At 54.0% G+C, this 18,781-nt stretch overlaps 9 protein-coding genes across 9 annotated transcripts; 6 read left to right on the top strand and 3 right to left on the bottom strand.

Annotated features, from left to right (window-relative positions):
- The first annotated feature begins 54 nt into the window (after nt 1–54).
- BDY24DRAFT_402833 (uncharacterized protein) lies at nt 55–275 on the top strand. The gene has a single exon (XM_076642289.1). The coding sequence runs from the start codon at nt 95–97 to the stop codon at nt 257–259; it is 165 nt and encodes a 54-aa protein (XP_076492780.1). The 5' UTR covers nt 55–94; the 3' UTR covers nt 260–275.
- Nucleotides 276–685: 410 nt separating this feature from the next.
- On the top strand, nt 686–1,279 carry BDY24DRAFT_402832 (uncharacterized protein). The gene is made up of 4 exons (XM_076642288.1): nt 686–706; nt 789–944; nt 1,024–1,087; nt 1,158–1,279. The coding sequence occupies exons 2-4, from the start codon at nt 817–819 to the stop codon at nt 1,185–1,187; spliced, it is 222 nt and encodes a 73-aa protein (XP_076492779.1). The 5' UTR covers nt 686–706; nt 789–816; the 3' UTR covers nt 1,188–1,279.
- A 608-nt stretch (nt 1,280–1,887) lies between these two features.
- On the top strand, nt 1,888–4,071 carry BDY24DRAFT_402831 (kinase-like domain-containing protein). Its single transcript, XM_076642287.1, has 5 exons — nt 1,888–2,217; nt 2,321–2,639; nt 2,765–3,308; nt 3,385–3,818; nt 3,989–4,071. The coding sequence occupies exons 1-5, from the start codon at nt 1,928–1,930 to the stop codon at nt 4,052–4,054; spliced, it is 1,653 nt and encodes a 550-aa protein (XP_076492778.1). The 5' UTR covers nt 1,888–1,927; the 3' UTR covers nt 4,055–4,071.
- A 426-nt stretch (nt 4,072–4,497) lies between these two features.
- Nucleotides 4,498–7,593, bottom strand: BDY24DRAFT_418781 (Endonuclease/exonuclease/phosphatase; the record flags this gene model as incomplete). The annotated part of the gene is made up of 15 exons (XM_076643895.1): nt 4,498–4,743; nt 4,818–4,844; nt 4,912–5,055; nt 5,125–5,231; nt 5,305–5,436; nt 5,503–5,571; nt 5,655–5,714; nt 5,789–5,870; nt 5,972–6,029; nt 6,110–6,223; nt 6,307–6,411; nt 6,497–6,667; nt 6,759–7,063; nt 7,136–7,202; nt 7,289–7,593. The coding sequence occupies 15 exons, from the start codon at nt 7,591–7,593 to the stop codon at nt 4,498–4,500; spliced, it is 1,992 nt and encodes a 663-aa protein (XP_076492777.1).
- Nucleotides 7,594–9,030: 1,437 nt separating this feature from the next.
- On the top strand, nt 9,031–11,370 carry SHE9 (She9p). Its single transcript, XM_076637962.1, has 4 exons — nt 9,031–9,266; nt 9,347–10,061; nt 10,205–10,475; nt 10,629–11,370. The coding sequence occupies exons 2-4, from the start codon at nt 9,365–9,367 to the stop codon at nt 11,287–11,289; spliced, it is 1,629 nt and encodes a 542-aa protein (XP_076492776.1). The 5' UTR covers nt 9,031–9,266; nt 9,347–9,364; the 3' UTR covers nt 11,290–11,370.
- A 225-nt stretch (nt 11,371–11,595) lies between these two features.
- UIP5 (Uip5p) lies at nt 11,596–14,067 on the top strand. The gene is made up of 11 exons (XM_076642286.1): nt 11,596–11,753; nt 11,832–11,865; nt 12,037–12,060; nt 12,221–12,366; nt 12,494–12,587; nt 12,722–12,873; nt 13,044–13,112; nt 13,193–13,211; nt 13,360–13,462; nt 13,583–13,764; nt 13,901–14,067. The coding sequence occupies exons 1-11, from the start codon at nt 11,631–11,633 to the stop codon at nt 13,984–13,986; spliced, it is 1,032 nt and encodes a 343-aa protein (XP_076492775.1). The 5' UTR covers nt 11,596–11,630; the 3' UTR covers nt 13,987–14,067.
- A 171-nt stretch (nt 14,068–14,238) lies between these two features.
- BDY24DRAFT_402822 (uncharacterized protein) lies at nt 14,239–15,549 on the bottom strand. The gene is made up of 3 exons (XM_076642285.1): nt 15,479–15,549; nt 15,149–15,340; nt 14,239–15,060 (listed from the first exon to the last, which is right to left on the bottom strand). Exons 2-3 carry the CDS (start codon nt 15,303–15,305, stop codon nt 14,522–14,524), a joined length of 696 nt encoding a protein of 231 aa, XP_076492774.1. The 5' UTR covers nt 15,306–15,340; nt 15,479–15,549; the 3' UTR covers nt 14,239–14,521.
- On the top strand, nt 15,539–17,195 carry BDY24DRAFT_402821 (pre-mRNA-splicing factor SPF27 family protein). The gene is made up of 6 exons (XM_076642284.1): nt 15,539–15,733; nt 15,842–15,951; nt 16,231–16,278; nt 16,358–16,479; nt 16,680–16,833; nt 17,007–17,195. Exons 1-6 carry the CDS (start codon nt 15,649–15,651, stop codon nt 17,151–17,153), a joined length of 666 nt encoding a protein of 221 aa, XP_076492773.1. The 5' UTR covers nt 15,539–15,648; the 3' UTR covers nt 17,154–17,195.
- A 196-nt stretch (nt 17,196–17,391) lies between these two features.
- BDY24DRAFT_402819 (uncharacterized protein) lies at nt 17,392–18,486 on the bottom strand. Its single transcript, XM_076642283.1, has one exon. The coding sequence runs from the start codon at nt 18,422–18,424 to the stop codon at nt 17,675–17,677; it is 750 nt and encodes a 249-aa protein (XP_076492772.1). The 5' UTR covers nt 18,425–18,486; the 3' UTR covers nt 17,392–17,674.
- Nucleotides 18,487–18,781: the final 295 nt, after the last annotated feature.

Here is an 18,781-nt window from a genome sequence, read left to right as displayed (position 1 = left end):
TTCTCTAATCCCTTCCATTCGAACCGTTCGCTTTTTTTTCAGCGCCAACCGCCACCGCTCTCCCCCATCTCTCCCTCCGCTCCTCCCTCTCGCCATGTCGACTCGACCCTCCTCCTCCACCACCGACCCTTTCAAGGTCCATCCCTCCGACTTCGTGCTCATCAGCTCCACCGGTACTCGATTCCACGTCCAAAAGGTCGTCCTCATCGCCAACTCGCCAGTCTTCAGGATTCCAGAGGAGGTGCGAACGCGGAGATGAAGGTCTCCGAGTCTACTGCGACCTTGGAAGCCTTCGTTCGCTTCCTTCATCGAGGTCCCAACCCTCAAGGGCTCGGATACGATGCTCTTCGAGCGTTGTTCGCGATGTGCGAGAAGTACGACGAGAGCCTTTAGCCTGCTCTCTCTGGAGCCCTTTACTTCCACGCGGCTGAGAAGCCTATGGAGGTTTGGGCTCTCCTCTCGATCCATCACCAGGACGCTCTCGCAAAGGAGTGCTTGAGGCACATGGACCAGAATCCCAAGAAGAAGAACGCCGGAGGAGGCTACGACGACTACAACAGCGGCAGAAGTCGATATTCCCCGTCGGACATCTCTCCCGAGCTTCTCGATCTCGTTCCTGGGCAGGCGTTGCACCGTCTCCTCAAGTGCTACGACAAGGTCGCTCGATCAAACCAGACCTGGACGAGTGTCTACCCGGAGTTCTGAGGTTCGTCACTTTCTCTTCCACGTTCGTTCCGTCTCTCGCCTTCGCACTCAGCTCTGACGATCCCTCTCCTTTTGTATCCCAGTTTCTTAGGCATTTTCATTCAAGCTCTGATGTTCGAGCCCTTCTCCATCTCTACCTCTCTTCTCGATGTACTCAGACTGACCACTCTCCTTCTTCGTCTCGTTCTAACATCTCAGCCCTCCCAACCTCTTCACCCTTCCCTTCCCTCAGTTTTCAAGTCAGTTCTCCCTTCTCCTATCTTCCATCTGTCTATCTGACCTCCTTTTTTCGACCCTCGGCGTTTCATCCGTCCTCAGTCGTCACTTCCATCTTCGTCGCTCGACGCGACGACAACTTCCCTTTTCTCATCCTTCTCCTCTCGTACGTCTCACCGGTCCGCTATTCTATCCATTCACCTCCACTGACCGAGTCTTTGTTCATCCTTTGACAGTCCCGATCCTTTCCCTCTCGCCACCCGTGAGTGTTGGACCTCATCCGTTTGCTCCAACGCTGCTCGACCCGACGCGTTTGATTTTCCCTTTGCTTGAATCCTCTTGTTTTCAGTCACTCCCGTTGAGCTTCAAAGTAAACGCCTCTCACCTCTTGGAAAGGAGCCTTGCTTATCGTGAGTCCTTCTTTCTCCTCGACAATTCGATTCGAAACGAGACGCGTCGCTGACCAGCTCTCGTTCCCTTGGTTCGTCGACAGTCGTCCTCCTTTGTGCTTACGGGCCGTTTGAAAGGAGGAGCAGTTCGATTTCATGACCCAGTTTCTGTCGCAATCTCTCAGGCAAGACAGAGGATAGTTCGACGCGCGTCGACCGTTTCCGAGCTCACCTTCATCTTTCGATTCAAAGCTAAGTTGAGACCTTAATCGCAACCTTCCAGCGTCTTTCTAAAAGCTTATCTTCTTTTTCTTCGGAGCGCAATGAAGCGTGGGCTCGAGATTGAGCGAGAGGAGGATCCGTCTCGAACGCTTCAGAGTTGGCAGCTTGAGAAAAGACTTCCTTTTCGAAACTTTCCGTTCCTCTTTCTCTCTCTCTCTAACGGAGATGTCTCTTCAGGAAAACCTTCACGCTGAAACCCAACCTCTAATGACGCGTGTTTATCTGCACTGCCGTCTTTTTGGGGCGAGGGAGGACGAGCTCGTGTCACTCGACGCTCCTCCCCTCCCCTCCCCTCCAACGACGACAACCCGACTCTTCCGAGGATCCCCTCCCGCATGCCCATCCTCGTCCCTTCTTCTCCACGCATGCACGACTCTCCTACTTCGCCTTACGTGACCGGACGACCTTCCTCGGACTCTTCTCCGACGATCCATCCTTACTCTCCTTCCCTTCGTCCTTCCATCAACCATCGAGCTTCCCTCGATGCCGTCTCCCTCTTTCGTTTGGACGAACGAGATGGAGATTTCAGTGGAGATGAAGGAGCAGGGGAGGGGGAGGGTTGGGAGGATCCGGATGGCGTGTCTGTAGAGGGAGTCAAGCATGTTGAGCTCGACCTGGAAGCCAAGTGAGTCGGACGACCTCGTTTCCTTCCCTCTCTTTTCTCTCTCTCTTCCCTTCCCTTTCTCGTCTTTTCAGAAGCTAAAGTTACGCATATGTTCTTCTTTCAGACAATACCAAACTCCAGCTTTCCATTCCGACGTCCTTCTCCTCCTTCGACGGCTTCGAATCATCCACTGGTGCTCGAGAGACATGCGTCCTTCCAACCTCAAGATCGTCAAAGTATCGGGAGCTCTCACCAACTCGGTATTCTTCGTTTCCTACCAGCCTACACCAGAAGGAGCAGGAACGCCAGACGAAGGTCCTCACGCTCCTCAACGAGGATTCTCAACGTCCTCAGCCGTCGAGGCTTCGACCTCGTCCTCCTGGAGCTCAGCCGGAGGAAGCCCTTATCGTGCGACAGGGAATCTATGGGATGCACCTACTTTGGTGAGTTGAACATATTCTCTGACTCAATATATGCGTCGGATTCTTCTTCGTGTTTTCTCCTTTGAACTGACCTCTCTCTCGCATCCCATCTCCTTCCCCTCCCTCCTCCTTCCTCCTCCTCCCAGCTCCTCCGAATCTACGGCTCCACCTCCTCGACCTTCATCTCTCGACCCACCGAACTTCGAACTCTCCACCTCCTCTCCTCCATCTACCACCTCGGTCCTGCTCTCCTCGGTACCTTCCTCAACGGTCGCATAGAACAGTTCTTCGCTTCGAGAGCTCTCACCGCAACCGAGCTCCGTCAACCCGAGACCTCTCGCTGGATCGCTCGACGCATGGCTGAGCTTCACACGGCCGACATGGAGCTCCTGGGACCTCACTCGAAGGGGCTGAGAGGAGAGACGAGGGATCCTACAGTGTTGACGAGCATAAGGGATTGGGCAGGGCCGGCGAGGGAGATTGTGATGACGTTGGCGAAGTTGGAGAGGGACGGGGATGGAGCGGAGGAGCTGAAGGAAGGTGCAGTGGGGATGAAGGCTTTGAAGGGTTGGGTGAAGGAGTTTGATATGGATAAGCTGGAGTTGGAGATCGCTGCTTACACCAAGTGGTTGAAGAGGTACGAGGAAGGAGAGGTGATGGGAGGGAAGAAGTGGAAGATGGTCTTTGCTCGTGAGTCACCTTCTCCCCTCCTTTCTTTCTTTTCCGTCCTAACCTCTCCTTCGTCTCTCTCCTCACTTTCTCGCAGACAACGACGCCCAATACGGAAACCTCCTCCGACTCGACTCTCCTCCCAAACCTCCAGCTCCTCCTCACCACGCCATCATCGTCGTCGACTTCGAATATGCCGCTCCCAATCCTCTCGTCCACGACATCGCCAACCACTTCAACGAATGGCTAGCAGACTACCACCACGACACGCTCTCTCACTCCATGTCCCACAAGCACATGCCCTACCCGAACAAGGACGAACGATGGAACTTTTATCGAGCGTACTGGGATGTGAGCCGAGGAGGAACGACGCCGAAGGAGGAGGAGCTGGAGGAGTTGGATAGGGGTGTGCGAGCTTGGAGTCCGATTGGGAGTGCTGCTTGGGCTTTGTGGGGAGTGGTGAGCGCTAGGAGTCAGGTCGAGGCGGTTCAGAAGGGAGACGAGGAGTACGCGCCGGAGTTCGAGTATCTGGTGAGTCGGAGTCTTTCTTTCTCTTTTTATGTCTCCTCCCATAGTGAAGGGATCTTGACGGTGTGCTAGGTGGCGGTGGAGAACAAGTGGGGTCAGGAAGAGGACGAGAGGCGTGATGACGAGACTTGAGCTGACCGTCTTCCTCTTTTCTTTCTTCCCTTCTTTCTCAGCTGTACGCTCTCGAGCGAGTCAAGATGTTTAGGGATAACCTCTGGTCGTTAGGGATCACGATCTAATGGTTTTTAGTTTCTCATGGCTCTTTCCTTTTGACACGAGAGGGTGTTGAGATCCGGACGATGATACTGGACCTCAAGGCTTCTTTCCTCCCTCCCCTCGGTCTTTTTCTATACAGCCCATGTACCGAAACCGGCTTAAGACCATGGTGATCGAGTTCGAGCTCCGTACTGAGATTCGACTCCGAGGAGCGACGCAACGCGACCACCTCTCTCTTCTTGTCTCTCTCCTTGGTTTTGAATGGAAAGAGCCCTCCATTGGTCCAGTAAACCAAAGTAAACGGCCCTAATTGTCGAAAATACAGCTGCTGAGTATCTAGTTAAATACGCTGTTCCGCCGCCCCTGTGCTCAAATCTAGATACCTCGACGCGTCCATTGGCGTCCATTCAACCCTGCCTCCTCTCCCTCCCTCCCTTTCAAGAAACCCAAAAGCCCAAAAAGAAAATTAACAAACAACAACGCTAGCAACAACAGGGTCGTGATCCGACGCCTGAACCGAGGCGAGACCGTGCGTGTTCAAGTGAGGGATCTCGAACGACGATCCGACGGCGAGGGAAGGGACGGTGAGGATGTGGTCGATTTGTTGGGTGTTTTGATCGAACTGATAGCTGTATCGTTCCTCGGGAGCGAGGTTTCCGTGAAGCTCGGTGAGGACGGTGGAGAGGATGTCGAGGGGTTGCACTCCGGAGAACTGAAAGAGTGAAGAACGACGAGTCAGTCGCTTCGTCCTCGAACCCAAGCCGGAAGAGGAAGACATGAACCCACCTCGTTGAGATCTCCGAGAAGAGCGAGCTGAAAGAGAGGGACACACCGTGTCAGCTGAGAGAACGAGATCGAGAAGGGAGGAAGGAGAACTCACATGAGCCTCAGGATCTCTCGAAAGCATCTCGGCGACGAAATCAGCGACGATTTGAGCTTGCTGGATTCGAGCACCAACGGCTCCGTTATCGGCAGTCTGGAACCGTCCCTCGGTGGGTCCAGATCCACTCTTGGAGGCGAAGTGCTGGGAGGAGATGGAGTCGATTCAGCTCGAGGCCTCGACGACGGGCTCGACGGGGAGAGTTAAACTCACAGCAACGATGACGTGAAGACGCTTCCTGAGCGAGGTAGATCCCTTGACGAGGAAAGAAACCGAGATAGGCTTCCTCGAGTCGGTCCAGGCGACGTTGGTGGGATCGACTGAGGAGAGAGAAAAGCAAGAGGTCGAGGTCAGTCTCGAAACGCGTCCTTTTCGTTGAAAGGGAGAGCTCACTGAGTCCAGGAGTGAGAGCGAAAGTCGTCTCCCCAGTGGTAGGATCCGAAACGAAAGACTGGCTCTGTTGGTTGGTTCCGACGGTGGGAGAGAAGGTGTCGAGCTCGAGGCGATCGGATCGGTAGAGAACAGCTGAAGGAACGAGACGCGTCAGTTCGATCATCCTCCGCTTCAAAACGAGAGGATACGACAACCCACCAGGTCGAATGTTTCCTCCAGGAGCTCCTCCATCCATCAAGTCGACGGGAGCGATCTCCATGGCGGTGTCTGAGCGAACGAACGGGAACGAAGACGGAAAAGCGCTGTAGCGTCGAGCTGCTTCAAACAGGATCGAGTAGGCTGGAACTCACAGGTTACTCCCGAAGCTGTCTTAATAGCGTCTACGAGCTTGGCGAGAACTTCGGTCGCCTCTGAGAGTGTTCGACAACAAGAAAGAGACGGTCAACTCAGTTCGGGAGGAGGAACGATTCGAACGAGAACGAACCAGTGACTCCGTCGTTGGCCGCCCCAGTGTTGTCCTGGATCTCCTCGAGCCCAATAACGTCGGGAAGGTTGAGGTAGGTTGTCTGTAGAGGGTGGAAGCAAGACGGGAAAAAAGAAGCAGACAAAGCGCGGGCCGCTCGATCAGTCCAAGGGAATCATTTTAACGAAGGAGAAAGCGACAAACAATGTGGTCCGCGAGCTTGGCGAAGGTTCGGGAACCGGTGTTGAGGTTAAGAACGTTGCTGTAAAAGGGGAGCGGAGAGAAGGCGTTAGCGATTCGTCTCGTCGAGTTCGAGGGAAAGTTAAGACGCGTCAAACTCACTAGTTGGCCATGGAGACCTTGCATTGTCCGTCTCCAATGATGGTAGAGGCGACGAGAGCAGTTGAAGGCGAAGAGATGATCTTGGGCGCGGTGAGAGGGTAGATAACGGGGAAACTGCGAGCGAAAGACAAACCGAGGAGGTGAGTTCAAGTTCCTCGACGCGAATGGAGACTGGGAAAAGGGAAGGCCAAACTCACCCATAAGTGTAAGAGATGATACCAGTGATCGTCTCGTATTTGGTTCCGATAACAGTGGTTGAGACAGCAGGGTTGGAGGTTCCGTCGAGGGGACTCCAAACCCAGCTAGAACGAACGAACGAACGGAAGGGTCAGTCCACGAGCTCTCTTCTCTCCGTGATCTCAAGCTTCAGAGACGAATACAACTCACATAGCCTCAGGATTGGCATCCCAGTTCCCGTTGACGTCCTTCATCAAGTTGAGACCTCCTTGGGCGTTCGATCCCGTCGCGTAGGCCTCTCCAACGATCCAAGTTTCTTTGTAGGAGTTGGTTCGAGACACAGCTCGAGGATTGGGGATGGTGACGAGCATGCCTTCGAGACTGTAGATAGGGAGAAACGAGAGGGGGAGGGGGCAAAAAATTCAGTATCGATAAGAAAGAGAGAGGGGTCGAACTCGAGGCGATTCCTCACCTCTCCCAAAAGTCGAGACCCCTTGAAGCAGGCTCCAGAGAAGTGACGGTTTCCTCGATGTTGACGGTTTGAGAAGGGAGTTGGAACTGATCCTCGAAGAAGATGGCCGACCCAGGAGGAGTACGGTCGACACCGAGGACGAGAGGAGTGACGACGTTGTTGGACGAAAGGACGACGATGTCTTTTGGGAGGGTGAGCTCGGTGAGGTGAAGACCAGTGCTGTCGGAGGAGTACTCGGCGACGAGACCGGAGAGAGTGATGATGTCTCCAACGGCGACTTGGGAGCCAACAGAGTACGAGTAAACCTGCGAGGGAGGGCAGGGAGACGAAGTCAGGCGCAGATGAGATGAAACGAGAAGAGATAAACTTGGACCAACGTAGAGTCCCTCGGAGGTTCGATCATCAGTATCGGGGACGACGGATTGGATGTAGAATCCGGAGGAGCTGAAACGAAGGAAGCAAAGAAGAAAAGAGAAGTCAGCGAAACGTTCGTCGACCGGACGCGTCGAAGCTGAACAAAAGGAGCTCACGTTTTAGCAGTCACAACTCCCTGAAGGTTGGTAACGTTTTGTCCATCGTAGCTACTGAGGAAGGTAGGTCCCTGGATATCGTGAGGGCTGAGGGTGACTCCTGAGCTGGGAAGAGGAGCAGCAGCCTGTCGCTTGTTGTTGACGCTGGCCCGACTCCTCCAAGTTCGAGAAGGCTTGAGGGGAGCGAGTCCTCTTGAAAGTCGTTCCGCGTTGCTTCCTTTGGCGACGGGGGAGATGGTGATGGCGGAGGCGAGAGGAGTAGAGGCGATGGCCACGAGGAGGAGGGAGGAGAGTGGGACCAGCATCTTGAGGGAAGGAAGGAAGAGAGGGAAGGTGACGGTTGAGAGTGAAAAAAGGTCAACCGAAATCGAAACGTTCGCGTCAACAAGGATTCGGGGGCTCTTTGAACCTCTTCCTATCTCGTCCGGCACGTTCGTCGCTGAGTGGTGCCATGCTGCACGCGTCGACCAAGGCGGAGAAAGGAGGGAGGAGAGGAAAGGAGCCGTCGGGCGAGCTGAGTTCGTTTTGATCCGTTTCTTGACGCTGTGAAGCAGAACCTAGTCGATATGGAGGAAAACATCCTGTCTGAAAGCTGGTCGATAGTAGGATAGAGGAAAAAGCAGGAGGAGGAAAGGGAGGTCAGAACGAGCTAAGGGAGGGAAAGTAGACGCGTGTGGGGGAAAGTCGAGGGACTCGGCACGCGTTTCACCTCTCGAAAGCGCGTTTTCTGGCAGAAAAAAGGCACAGAAGGCATGTCAGGATATGTGCGGATGTGATTCTTGATGTGAGAAAAGAATGAAAGCGAAATCCTGCGAGGGAGACGTACTGGGAACCAAAAGAGTCGACGCTACAGCTTCCGATCTCTCCTCGATTAAGTCCGGTCGTGCCTCCGATGTCTTGGCGAAAGGAAGGGAGGTCGAGCTCAACAGAGATGCTGTAGAGAAGCAGAGATTGGCAGAGACGAACCTGGGTGAGAGAAATAACGAATCGGTAGTCGTTTTAGAAGAGCGCGTCGAAAGGAGGGAAGAAAGGAGACGAACAAACTTGTGCTCTCTCAGGTCGAATGTCCCTCGGAAGCTTCCTCTCGAAACGCAGGTCGGAAAGAACAATAGAAGGATTATGAGATCCTACTAGCACAAACCGACCATCACTCGAGCTCCACAACCGACCGAGGATCCCTTCTCCCAACTCGCTCGTGAGTGGACGCGTCGAGCTCGAGTGGCACGTCCAGACGAGCTAGGGTTTCTTCCAGTCGAGTTTCTGATGTTTTGTTAGAGAAGAAATGGCAGTAAGATGGCAAGCGCGTCCTGCCTCGTCAGCTACAGCGTTCTCCAAGGCGGGAACTTGAACGAAAACGAACTGCTCCCTCGTTCGACCAAGATTTGCAAGGGTTCAAAGGGAGATGTCGAGATGAGATGCGCAGCTGCTGACACGGCGATTATCTTCCTGTGTGTGTGTGTGTCGAAAGGCCAAACGAAAAGAGCAGAGAATGTTAGATGGAGAGAAAGAAGAGAAGAGAGAAGGAATGGACGAGCTCACAGAAAGCGTTCTGCTTTTGATACACCAAGAGTATGAATCATGTTCGTCCTCTGGGATCCCAAAGAGTCCGGCGAGCGGAAGCCACTTTGGAAGATCTCATGGTGAAGGAAATCTTGAAGAAAGGAGGAGGAGGGACGATGATGGGCGTTCGAGAGAGAAAGAAAAAGGAAGGGGAGGAAGCGAGCTCACCCTTTCTCTTCCCCAAACGACCACCGTCGTCAAGCTCATCGTTTCTTCAGAAGCAGATTCAGGTGAAATTCCATCTATCTCGTTGCCTTCGGCTACATCTTTTCTACTGACTGACCAGTTCTGCTTGTTCAGCCTTCGAGAAGTCTGCACGAGCTCAATCCTCCGAGGTCGACTCATCTCCCTTCCTTCCCCTCCTCTCTCTCACACCTGGTCGCCCTTCTTCTCGCAGACTCCTCGTCGACGTTTCAAAGTCAGTGGGCTCTGTATCTATATCCTTCTGTCTAGTCTTACGTTGCTGATTCAGAACTCCGTCTGCTTCTCGTTCTACAGACGGTTTCTTCGACTCGGATGATGAGCTCGACTTTCGGACGACCGCTTCGAGCTTTCGTCTCCTCCTCCCTCCCTTCCCCATCGTCTCGCCTCAGCTCTTCAGCTCCTCGGATACGCATCAACAGCCCTTCATACTCGTATAGATCTACTCCAAGTCGGCGCAACTTCGCTGCTCTCCCTCCTTCTTCAGCTTCGACTCCAACCATCGCCCTTCCTCCTCCTCCCTCTCCCTCGCTGTCTTCCTCTCCCTCACCTGTAGAAGACCCTCCAGCAGCTCGGAATCCAGAACAGCAGATTCCTCATCTCACTTCTCCGGAACCTCGAACTCAAACGGACGAAACTCGTCTCCAAACTCCTTCAAAATCGAGCTCACCCAGCTCGCCTCCTCCTCCTCAAGTACCCTCTCCTCCCAGCTCTCCGACACCTCCTCCTCCTCCAACTCTCTCCTCGACACCATCTACTCCACCATCATCACCATATCCTACACCCTTCGATCCGCCAGGACCCTCTTTCCAAGATCGTCTCTCCACCATCTCCTCCCAGACCTCGTCGTCGATTCGGCAAGCAGCAACCGAGACGTCCCAACAGATCTGGACCAAAGCCGACGTTCTCGCCACTCGAGCAGTCGCGAGATTCTCCATGATGGGAGCTAAGCTGAATGAGATTACTGGGTACGATAGGATTGAGGTGTTGAAGAGGAATGTGACTGAACGAGGTACGTCGTCGTTTCCGTCTCTTCTTCGCGTCTCGTTTTCGTTTTTGCTTTCTTCACTTCCCGCTCTTCAGCTTGACTCTCCATCTTCTACTCACTCTCAATCTGACTCAACTTTATCTTTCCTCTTCACGTCCGTCCTCCAGAAACGTCCATCGCCAACCTCCGATCCTCCTTCCAAGCCGCCAAACAATCCTACCTCGCCTCTGTCTCCCTTCGATCCTCCTCCCAACGCGAAGTCAACGATCTCCTTCAGCGCAAGAACTCTTGGCGAACCGAGGACGTCGAGAGGTTCACTGTGTTGGTGCGGGAGGATCACGAGAACTCGAGGCTGGAGGAGAGGAGCAAGGCTGAGATGGAGGGAGCAGAGGGGAAGGTCGAGAGTGCGTTCACCGAGTTGATGAATGCTATTCTGAAGTGAGTAACTCGCATTACAGGGGTCTCGTTTGAAGGGCTGAAGGATCGGGGGGTGTAGCAGGGGGGAACGGAGGGAGCTGAACTCTTCTCTCGATTCTCGACGCGTCTCCTCTCCCAAACTGACTCTCTCCTTCCCTCTTTCATCCCTCCCAGTCGCTACCACGAAGAACAGCTCTGGTCCGACAAACTCCGTTCCTTCTCCACCTACGTCTCCGTCTCCGTCATGGTGGCCAATCTCCTCGTCTTCATCACCGCCATCGTCTTCGTCGAACCTTACAAACGGAAACGACTCGCTCAGACCTTCGAGGAGAGGGTTACCGAGATGACTGCTCAGGTGGAGACGAGGATTGAGGCTGGGATTGGAAGGGTGCTGGTGGCGCTGGAGGAGAGGGAGAAGGCGAAGGAGGGAGTGATTGAGAGGTTGAAGAGGGTTGCTGCTGGAGCGACGACGACGACGACTGCTTCGACTTCATCGACACCACTCGTTGAGGACCCTGCCATTCCTTCTACTACCACACCACCATCACCACCAACCTCGCCAACACCGACTCAACTCGAACCGAAACCCTACCATCCTCTCTTCCACACGCCGGCCTTCACTCTCTCCTCTCTCCCCACCCTGCTCCCTTCCTTACCAACCCTCACCTCCCAAACACCTCACGACCTGCTGGAAGGAGCCAAGGACGTAGCGGATCGATCGAAGGAGTTTGTCGAGAAGGGTTGGGAGGGAGAAGGGAGGGAGAGGGACTTGATGGTTGTTGCGGGTGGGAGTGCGGTCGTCGGTGGAGGGTTGATTTGGGCTTTGTTTAGATAGGGTGGGTAGAGGATGGATGAATGCTTCGATCTGAACTGCGGTGGGTGATGGAGTGGAGAGAAAGCGAGTGGAAGAGACGGGGGAGGCGGAGGGAAGGAGGGAGAGAGACGCGTCGTGCATTCTGTTTCGTTCTTCAGCTCCTTTTGATCGTTGCTCGAGCGAATCGAAAACAACAAAGAGATATTTTTCCTATTCTACATCCCGAACGTAGATTGACGCAATTATACTGTCTAAATTCCTAAATGACGAGAAAGAAAAAGAAACCAACTTGCGCTCGGCGCCAGCTCACCTCTCTCCTTCCCTGCTCTCCTCTCAACCCTCACCAACCCTCCCCCGTCGCCATGCTGGCCCACTCCTCCACCTCCCTCTTCCTGGCTCTCTCCTTCCTCTCGTTAACGTCTCCTCTATCAACCCTCGCTGCCAAATCGAAGCCAAAAGAGGAGGTCATCCTCACAGCAGAGGCCGTGAGTTCAACTCTCCTTCCCCTTCTTTCCTCCTTCGGTTGAACTCACGCGTTTGGTTTTACTTTGGGACTGCGGTAGACTGTACCACTGCGGACACATTCTCTCTATGCTCGTTAGTTAAAATCAGGCTTTGATGGGAGCGATAGGGAAAAGGAGGAGATGGACGTCGAGGTCGAAGCTGACCCTTCCCCTTCCTTCTCTTGTTTTTCCTCCCCTTGCCTTCTTCGGACTCAAATTTAAACGTTCTCTCTCTTTCTCTTCGTACTGCGCTCCTCTACTACAGCTTACGTGGATAGTGATCTACAGAGTGAGCTCTCCTTCGTTCCAACGCTCCTTCTTCTCCTTCGCGCGAGCTGAGCTCACCCTCTCCTTCCCTTCCTCCCCTTCCCTCTCTCCCCCTCCCCTTTCTTTTTGCTTCCGACCCCCCTCCTCGTCGGTGAATTGAATCGATCGTTCATTCTACCCAGATCGGTGGTGGGATTTCGGAGCCGACGCCATCATCAACACCAACAAACACATTCGATTGACCCAGGATCGTCCCTCCGAGATGGGTTGGTTGTGGTCCAGGCTGCCGCTCACAGCGGGGAGTTACCAGATCGATGTCGAGTTTAAGGTGAGTGCATATAGAGGTTTGAAGGTGGGGTTGGGTTTGGGTGGGTACTGGAGGGAAGGTAGTGAGCTCGCACCTTTCGTTTCGACTCGACGAGCTGACCTTCGTTCGTTTCGTTTCGTTCGTATAGATCGATGGGAAATCTCCATCTATCCACGGAGACGGTATGGCTATGTGGCTCACAAAGTCAAGAGCTATCCCTGGACCAGTGTTTGGGAACCAAGGTTCGTCCTCCCCTTCTCCGAACGCGAGCTTGTTCGCTACCCTTCTCCTTCCCTCTCCCTCCTCACTGACTCTCTCACTCCTCTCCACCCGCTCTTACTTTTTTTTTTCTTTTTTTTTTCTTTTGGGATTATAGACTACTTCAACGGTCTAGCTATCTTCTTCGACACCTATCCCAACTCTCGTCACTCGTACCAGTTCCCTCGCGTCTCTGCCATGATGGGAGACGGTCAGAAGAGCTACGACCATGCCACGGATGGGGCAAACCATGAGATTGCAGCTTGCTCGGTGAGTGCACGAGAGAGTGATTTGGTTGTTGGTTGGGGAGCTGGTTTGGGGGGCGGGAGTGCGATGGAGGCGATGGAGAAGAGGGAAGGAAGGAGGATGTTGACTTAGAACCAGAGAGGGTGGCACAGAGACGGGAGCTGACCTTTCCCTTTTATATTGAACCGATGTAGGCCGATATCAGGAAGACAGAAGTCGCTTCCAAAGCTAGACTGACGTACATCAAGGATCAGTACCTCCAGGTCCGTCCTTTTCCTCCCGACTTCCCTTCCCTCATCTCGCTCGACTCACCTCCCCTTCTCGTCTCCTTTTTCTCAACCAGCTCGAGCTTCACTACAAAGGTAAGCCTTCCCCTTCTTTCTCTCTTACTCACCCCAAGAGTCTTCTTCGTCTCTCCTCTCCTTCGTGCAGCGTGTCCTCGAAGCCGAATCGAACTGACCTTGTTCTCGTTCTTTCTTTCCTCGACGCGTCTTCTTCGAACTGAAACAGCCTGGGACGAATGGACATCCTGCTTCAAGATCAACACTACCATGCCCGTAGCTCCTTACCTTGGGTTCTCGGCTTTGACGGGTCAGGTTTCGGATGCTCACGAGTGAGTTTTGCTCCGCCTTGTATCGTTCCTTCGTCGTTCTGGCCTTCCTCTCTTCTCGAACAGCAGCTGATCGACCTTCCTTCCCACACTCTTCCTTCTTCGCCTTCTTGCTTCGCTCAGCATCATCTCCGTCTCCACCTCCTCCGCCGTCCTCTCCACCGGCTCCGGAAACTCCAACTCCCCCTCCGGTGGAGGATCAGGCTCGGGCGGGAAAGGTCGACGCGCCAACGGTTCCAAGCATGGGAACAGCAACAGCGGAGGAGGAGGGATGGGTTGGTTCTTGTTCATGATCAAGGTTATCGGTGAGTCGGGAACGTTTTCGACTCACTTCAGACTTGGGGGGGGCGAAAGTAGGAGAGACGGGCGAGTCAAACGAGTCGAAACAAAACCTGACGCGTCGACCTCTTCGTTTCGTCTTCGTTGTTGTTTCGTCGACAGCCTTCTTCGCCGTCCTCGGATTCGCCTACTCGGGATGGAAGACGTACAAGGCAAAGACGAAGAAGAGGAACAGAAGGAGCTGGTAGAGAGATCTTGGTTTTGGTTGGAGGACGAGGAGAGAGGAGAGGGAAGGGACGATGATGAGATGAGATGATGGGTTTCGGAAACGAGTGTTGACGGGACGTGGAAAGAGCTGAGAGCGGTGGGGATAATATCGCGACAGGGAGACGAACAATTCAGTTCAATGCGATACGAACCTAGGAAGGAGAATGTGAAGGCGAAGAGCTCGACTCGACCCGCGTTTCTCCTCAGGGACGCCCAAGAGTTCTTGCACCGTACCAGTCCTTCGCAAAGAGAAGAATTTCATCCTCGAAAGCAGCTACAGGACCCACTCTTCATCTCCATCCCGTCCCGTCCCAGCAAAATGGAAGCCGCGTCTCTCTCAATCTCCCGCAACCTCAACTCGGACCTTCCCCCTCAACCTCGGATCCTCCAGCTCTTCAACATCCTTCCTCGCCGCCTCCTCGTTTTTGAATCGAACCTTCACGACAGCGTCTCCATCAGCTAGGTAACTGTTGATTGCTCCTCCCCCCAAGAGAACGTCCTTGAGGCTGCCTCTCCTCAGACTCGACGCGCACCCATCCTCTCTCCCCGTCGTGAAATCGAACACGATCTCCAACGAACGACGATGGCGACGAAGCCAGAGAGAAGCAAACGAAACGGCTCGTCGATCGTGTTGGTCTTTGGACTTGCTCCAAGAATGGCCTTGGGAGGAGAGTTTCTTGAGACGCGTCCACTTCTCGACGAAGGGAGCGAAGACGTTGACAGCTCCCGTGCTCGTCGGGTAAGACGTCCAGCTTCCGATGTTGGGATTCGAATTGGAGAAAAGAGAAGATGGAAAGGGTTGACTCGTTGAAGGACGTTGGAAAAGATGAAGTCGAAGGAGTGCAGGACGGGGAGGACCAGGGTTTCGACGGGACGAGGGAGGCAGTTGGCGAGAAGAAGGAGAGGGTCGGGACCGGTAGATCGAGGAGGATGACCGGTGAGAAGAAAGAAAGGGATCGAAGGTTGAGATGGAGAGTGAAGAACGATGGGGAGTCGGAGAGTGAGGGTTCGGATAGTGTAGTGACGAGAAGGCGAGGAGAGGCGGACGGTTTCTCCTGCGAATCAAGGAGGTGAGAATGCATTGATGATCAGCTTCACTGGGAGTGAAAAGTGTAATTCAACCCAGTCGAACTGTATACTAACCAGGAAGAGCAGTCCAGCGAGAGCTTCGAGCGAGGTGATCTCGACGTCTTCGTACAGGATGGATCTTGCGATCTCCCAGACGGTGAAGGAGACTAGAGATAGCGAAGCGAGGGTCGATAGATTGGCGAAAGAGAAGATGTGTAGGAGGACTTCTCATGGAAAGGAGTGAGCCTCGAAGGGGATGGTGGGAAGCTAGAAGAAGGGAGGGAGGGAGGAAGGGAAGGAGGACGAGGAGAAGGAGGTCAGCTTCGGATCTTCCAGCTCAACGTACCTCTAGCCCGTCCGAAGAAGAGAAAATAACGTAGAGAATGATAAAGACACTCTACTGACCTCTGTGTCCATCTTTGAGAATTCGAGAACGAGAAAACGGGAAAAGGGGAGGAGAAGAGAAGCTGGTCGTCGGAGGGAAACTCGAAGCTCTCGTTTGATCAACCTCAACGACGACGACCTCCTTCTCCCTCTTCCTTCAATCTATATCCCCACCCACCTCCCATCTCATCATGTCCTCCTCTACTACACCTCACGACTCTGCAGATTCGATCGACTCTCTTCCTTATATCGACAGGGATCTCGAGGATGTTCCAGGTCAGTTCAAGCTCAGCTCCTCCTCCTCCTTCCCTCCCTTTCGTCGACTTCGTTTCCGTCCCTCCACTCGAGCTGACCTCCGTATATATATGATATAACTCATTACAGGCCTCCGTGAGACTGCCGAGTCTCTCATTCAAGCTGAGATGGCCAAGATGGGGGGAGTTCGAGCGGAACATCCTCGTCTGCCGAAGGGACCAGAGAAGGAGTTGTTCGAGGTCAGTCCATCGGTTTCAGCTTTCGTTTCTTTTTTCGAGTCCTTCTACTAGAGACTGGGAAGGAGCGTTGCGTCCGCTGGAATTACTTTTCTGGGACTATAGAGAGGAGGGAGGAGCCTGGCTTCATCGAAGAAGGACGTCGAGCTCGCCTCCCCCTCTCCTCCCCTTCGCCCCTCCTCGATGCCATCCATCTCAGGGTTAGGGTTAGGGTTAGGGTTAGGGCCTCCCGACGAGCTCTCCAATGCTGACTCCCTATCTCTACTCTTTTCTCACTTACAGGACTCTCCTGGACTCTCTTCTCTGCTCGCCAACTACCCAGATCAACCCGTTCGTTGCGCTTCCTCTCCTTCCCTTGAGAAGACGCGAGCTCACCCTTGCTTCCCTCTTCCTTCTTCTCGCTTATCAGCTCTCAGCTCTCGACCGAAACCGGTACCAACTCCCTGCTCCTACATCGGAAAACCCCACAGAGGAGGAGTGGAAGGCTGCCAGTCTGAACGCACGAGCTCAGGTTGAACATCTCGGAGTTCGGTGAGCTCGACTTCTCTCCTCCCTCCTTCTGCAGACTCCATCGATCTCTATCAAACTCCCTCGCCAACAAATTCACCACCTCGTTCCTTGTTCATCTCCGACGTGTTCGATCTTGCTTTGTCCGAGCCTTAAACTGACCAGTTCTCTCTCCCTCTCGCCGTCTCCTTTCCCTTCCCTCCTCACCCTCTCGTCCCGACCAGCCAAACCAACCTCTCCCTTCTCACCTCCTTTGGTCCCAACGCCCATCTCATCCACAACCATCTCCTCACAGCCGACGCTGCTCAACTGGAGGCCACCGTCGCGACTATGAAGGAGGAACTCGTCGAGATCAACAGGAAGAGGAAGAACCATCAGGTGCGTCCGACCTTCCTTCCTTTCGCTCTCGCATTTCTTCGACACTCTCCCTTCTCCCCATACCCTGTCCTCCTCTGCACTTTGAGTGTCTATAAGCGAATGGACGGGCGGACGCGTGTACTGACCTGCGTTCTCCTCTTCTTGCTCTCTCTCCTCACCTTGCGCTCAAACAGGTCGAAGCTTCCAAAGTTCTCGAGCGACTGGAAGGCCAGTGGACCCAGCTCATCTCGTCGACGCTGCAGACGGAACTGGCGAACGCTGCTCTGGAGGCCGAGGTAGAACAGCTGAGGAGGAAGGAGAGGGATTTGGGATTGGCTTAGAGCGGATCGGGAAGTTATGATGTATGTACGATTACCCGTCCATCTCCCTCTCAAATTGGACATGCAAGGCTTCGAGGAGCATTCTAGAAGTGGGAGCAGGCTTTACACAGCGAAGGGCACAGCGAGCACTTGGAGTTTGGGACTGGAGAACGAAGAAGGGGACGAGGTTGAGACGCGTCGGATTTGACTTTCTTCTGGATTCAGTCTTGTACTAGCTTCAACCGAGAACCGAAGCGAACACGTACGTCGAGAGAATCATTATGCATACCAGTAACTGCCAGCGTCGTCAACGAACCTCAAATCCAACCTCGCTCTCAGCTCCTCGCTCAGAACCTCCTTCACCCCCGTCTCCCACTTCCTCCCAATAATCAAGACGACCTTCACCCCTTCCATCTCAAACACTCTGCACCGCACAAGCCTCAACAACATCGTTCTAAACCTAGACGTATCCGGCGTCGCCTTCCACGCCCTGAGATCCAAAACCACCTCCTCCAACTTCGTCGCCGATCCTCCTCCCGGACTCAGATGGCGAAGGAAGAAGACCGAGTGCTCGTCCCCGCTCTGCTTCGTGACGATAGGGAACCACCCATTGGCCTTGAAGGTCCTGAGCGAGTTCGACCACCCTCTGATCGCCGTGGGCCAGGTCCTGGAGCGTTGAAGCGTGTTCGACATGTCCAGGATGTCCGATCCCCGTAGACGAGACGAGATCTTCTGAGCTCGAAGTGGATAGGTTGGAAGTAGGGGAGGATAAGGGAGTTGAATAAGTGGAGGGTTTTGCTGACTTCGTCGGAGTCATCTCCCCGGAAAGTTGTGACGAGGAGTCGGAGGAGGAGGAGAGGGGAGGGAAGTTGGGCGAGTCGGGGAGGGGTTCGTTCTTGACGGAATAAGGACGCGAGCTCGCCGTAAGGCGATACCCAGACACTGTCGAAGGTGATGTTTCGAGTGAGAGTGAGGGAAAGGTAGGGTTGGAGGCGAGATCCTTGAGGAAGGGACATCTGCAAGAGGGAGGGAAGATACGTCAAGCTTTTTGCTGGTTTCGAGAGTGGAAAGGGAGTGGATCGAGAACCTACAGAGCATGTATAGCTCACTAGCCCCCAATTCGAATGGATCACGACATCGCGATAGAGGATTGGGCCTCCCTCCTCGAGACAGGCGAACGAGACGAGGCAAGAAAGAGGCGAGGGAGGAGGGGTGAGCTCGGAAAGGATGTGATTGACGAGCTCGGAAGGGACGAAGCTTCGAAGAGAGATAGCCTGAGTAAAGACCAACATGAGGGGAAAGACCCAATCTCTCAGCTCTGCTACTGAATCGAAGAAGATTTGCGAGGATGGAGCTTACCTTCGGCCTCTTCGCCTGTTCCTCCTCCTCCTTCTTCTTCTCCCTCTCCACTCGTTCCTCCTCCTCTCGTATCGCTCGCTCGATTCGCTCCTCCTTCTCTCGTATCTCCCTCTTGAGTCGATTCTGTTCGGCTGTGAGACTTCAGGTCTTTGGAGGCATCCGGGATGGAGTGAACGGCGCTGACGGTCGAGTGGAGAAGGATGGAGAAGGATGATGGTGAAGGGATCATAGGCATAGGGTTCCGAAATCACGAAAGAGGCCTGTTTGAAGAGTAACGATGAAACGAAGTA

Source organism: Mrakia frigida, assembly GCF_051309035.1.
Source record: "Mrakia frigida strain ATCC 22029 unplaced genomic scaffold BDY24scaffold_42, whole genome shotgun sequence".
Taxonomy (NCBI): Eukaryota; Fungi; Basidiomycota; class Tremellomycetes; order Cystofilobasidiales; family Mrakiaceae; genus Mrakia; species Mrakia frigida.
This window is presented reverse-complemented; position numbering and strand designations above follow the sequence as displayed.

Coding starts and splice junctions, on each gene's coding strand:
- BDY24DRAFT_402833 (XM_076642289.1), top strand. CDS start 95: ATGTCGACTCGACCCTCCTCCTCCACCACCGACCCTTTCAAGGTCCAT.
- BDY24DRAFT_402832 (XM_076642288.1), top strand. CDS start 817: ATGTTCGAGCCCTTCTCCATCTCTACCTCTCTTCTCGATGTACTCAGA. Junction 945..1,023: donor TCCCTTCCCTCAGTTTTCAA/GTCAGTTCTCCC, acceptor ATCCGTCCTCAG/TCGTCACTTCCATCTTCGTC. Junction 1,088..1,157: donor TTTCTCATCCTTCTCCTCTC/GTACGTCTCACC, acceptor ATCCTTTGACAG/TCCCGATCCTTTCCCTCTCG.
- BDY24DRAFT_402831 (XM_076642287.1), top strand. CDS start 1,928: ATGCCCATCCTCGTCCCTTCTTCTCCACGCATGCACGACTCTCCTACT. Junction 3,309..3,384: donor GTGGAAGATGGTCTTTGCTC/GTGAGTCACCTT, acceptor ACTTTCTCGCAG/ACAACGACGCCCAATACGGA. Junction 3,819..3,988: donor CGCCGGAGTTCGAGTATCTG/GTGAGTCGGAGT, acceptor CTTCTTTCTCAG/CTGTACGCTCTCGAGCGAGT.
- SHE9 (XM_076637962.1), top strand. CDS start 9,365: ATGATGAGCTCGACTTTCGGACGACCGCTTCGAGCTTTCGTCTCCTCC. Junction 10,062..10,204: donor GAGGAATGTGACTGAACGAG/GTACGTCGTCGT, acceptor TCCGTCCTCCAG/AAACGTCCATCGCCAACCTC. Junction 10,476..10,628: donor TTGATGAATGCTATTCTGAA/GTGAGTAACTCG, acceptor CATCCCTCCCAG/TCGCTACCACGAAGAACAGC.
- UIP5 (XM_076642286.1), top strand. CDS start 11,631: ATGCTGGCCCACTCCTCCACCTCCCTCTTCCTGGCTCTCTCCTTCCTC. Junction 11,754..11,831: donor TCATCCTCACAGCAGAGGCC/GTGAGTTCAACT, acceptor GGACTGCGGTAG/ACTGTACCACTGCGGACACA. Junction 11,866..12,036: donor GACACATTCTCTCTATGCTC/GTTAGTTAAAAT, acceptor CCTCTACTACAG/CTTACGTGGATAGTGATCTA.
- BDY24DRAFT_402822 (XM_076642285.1), bottom strand. CDS start 15,305: ATGAGAAGTCCTCCTACACATCTTCTCTTTCGCCAATCTATCGACCCT. Junction 15,061..15,148: donor TCGCTGGACTGCTCTTCCTG/GTTAGTATACAG, acceptor CTTGATTCGCAG/GAGAAACCGTCCGCCTCTCC.
- BDY24DRAFT_402821 (XM_076642284.1), top strand. CDS start 15,649: ATGTCCTCCTCTACTACACCTCACGACTCTGCAGATTCGATCGACTCT. Junction 15,734..15,841: donor GGATCTCGAGGATGTTCCAG/GTCAGTTCAAGC, acceptor AACTCATTACAG/GCCTCCGTGAGACTGCCGAG. Junction 16,279..16,357: donor CCAACTACCCAGATCAACCC/GTTCGTTGCGCT, acceptor CTCGCTTATCAG/CTCTCAGCTCTCGACCGAAA.
- BDY24DRAFT_402819 (XM_076642283.1), bottom strand. CDS start 18,424: ATGTTGGTCTTTACTCAGGCTATCTCTCTTCGAAGCTTCGTCCCTTCC.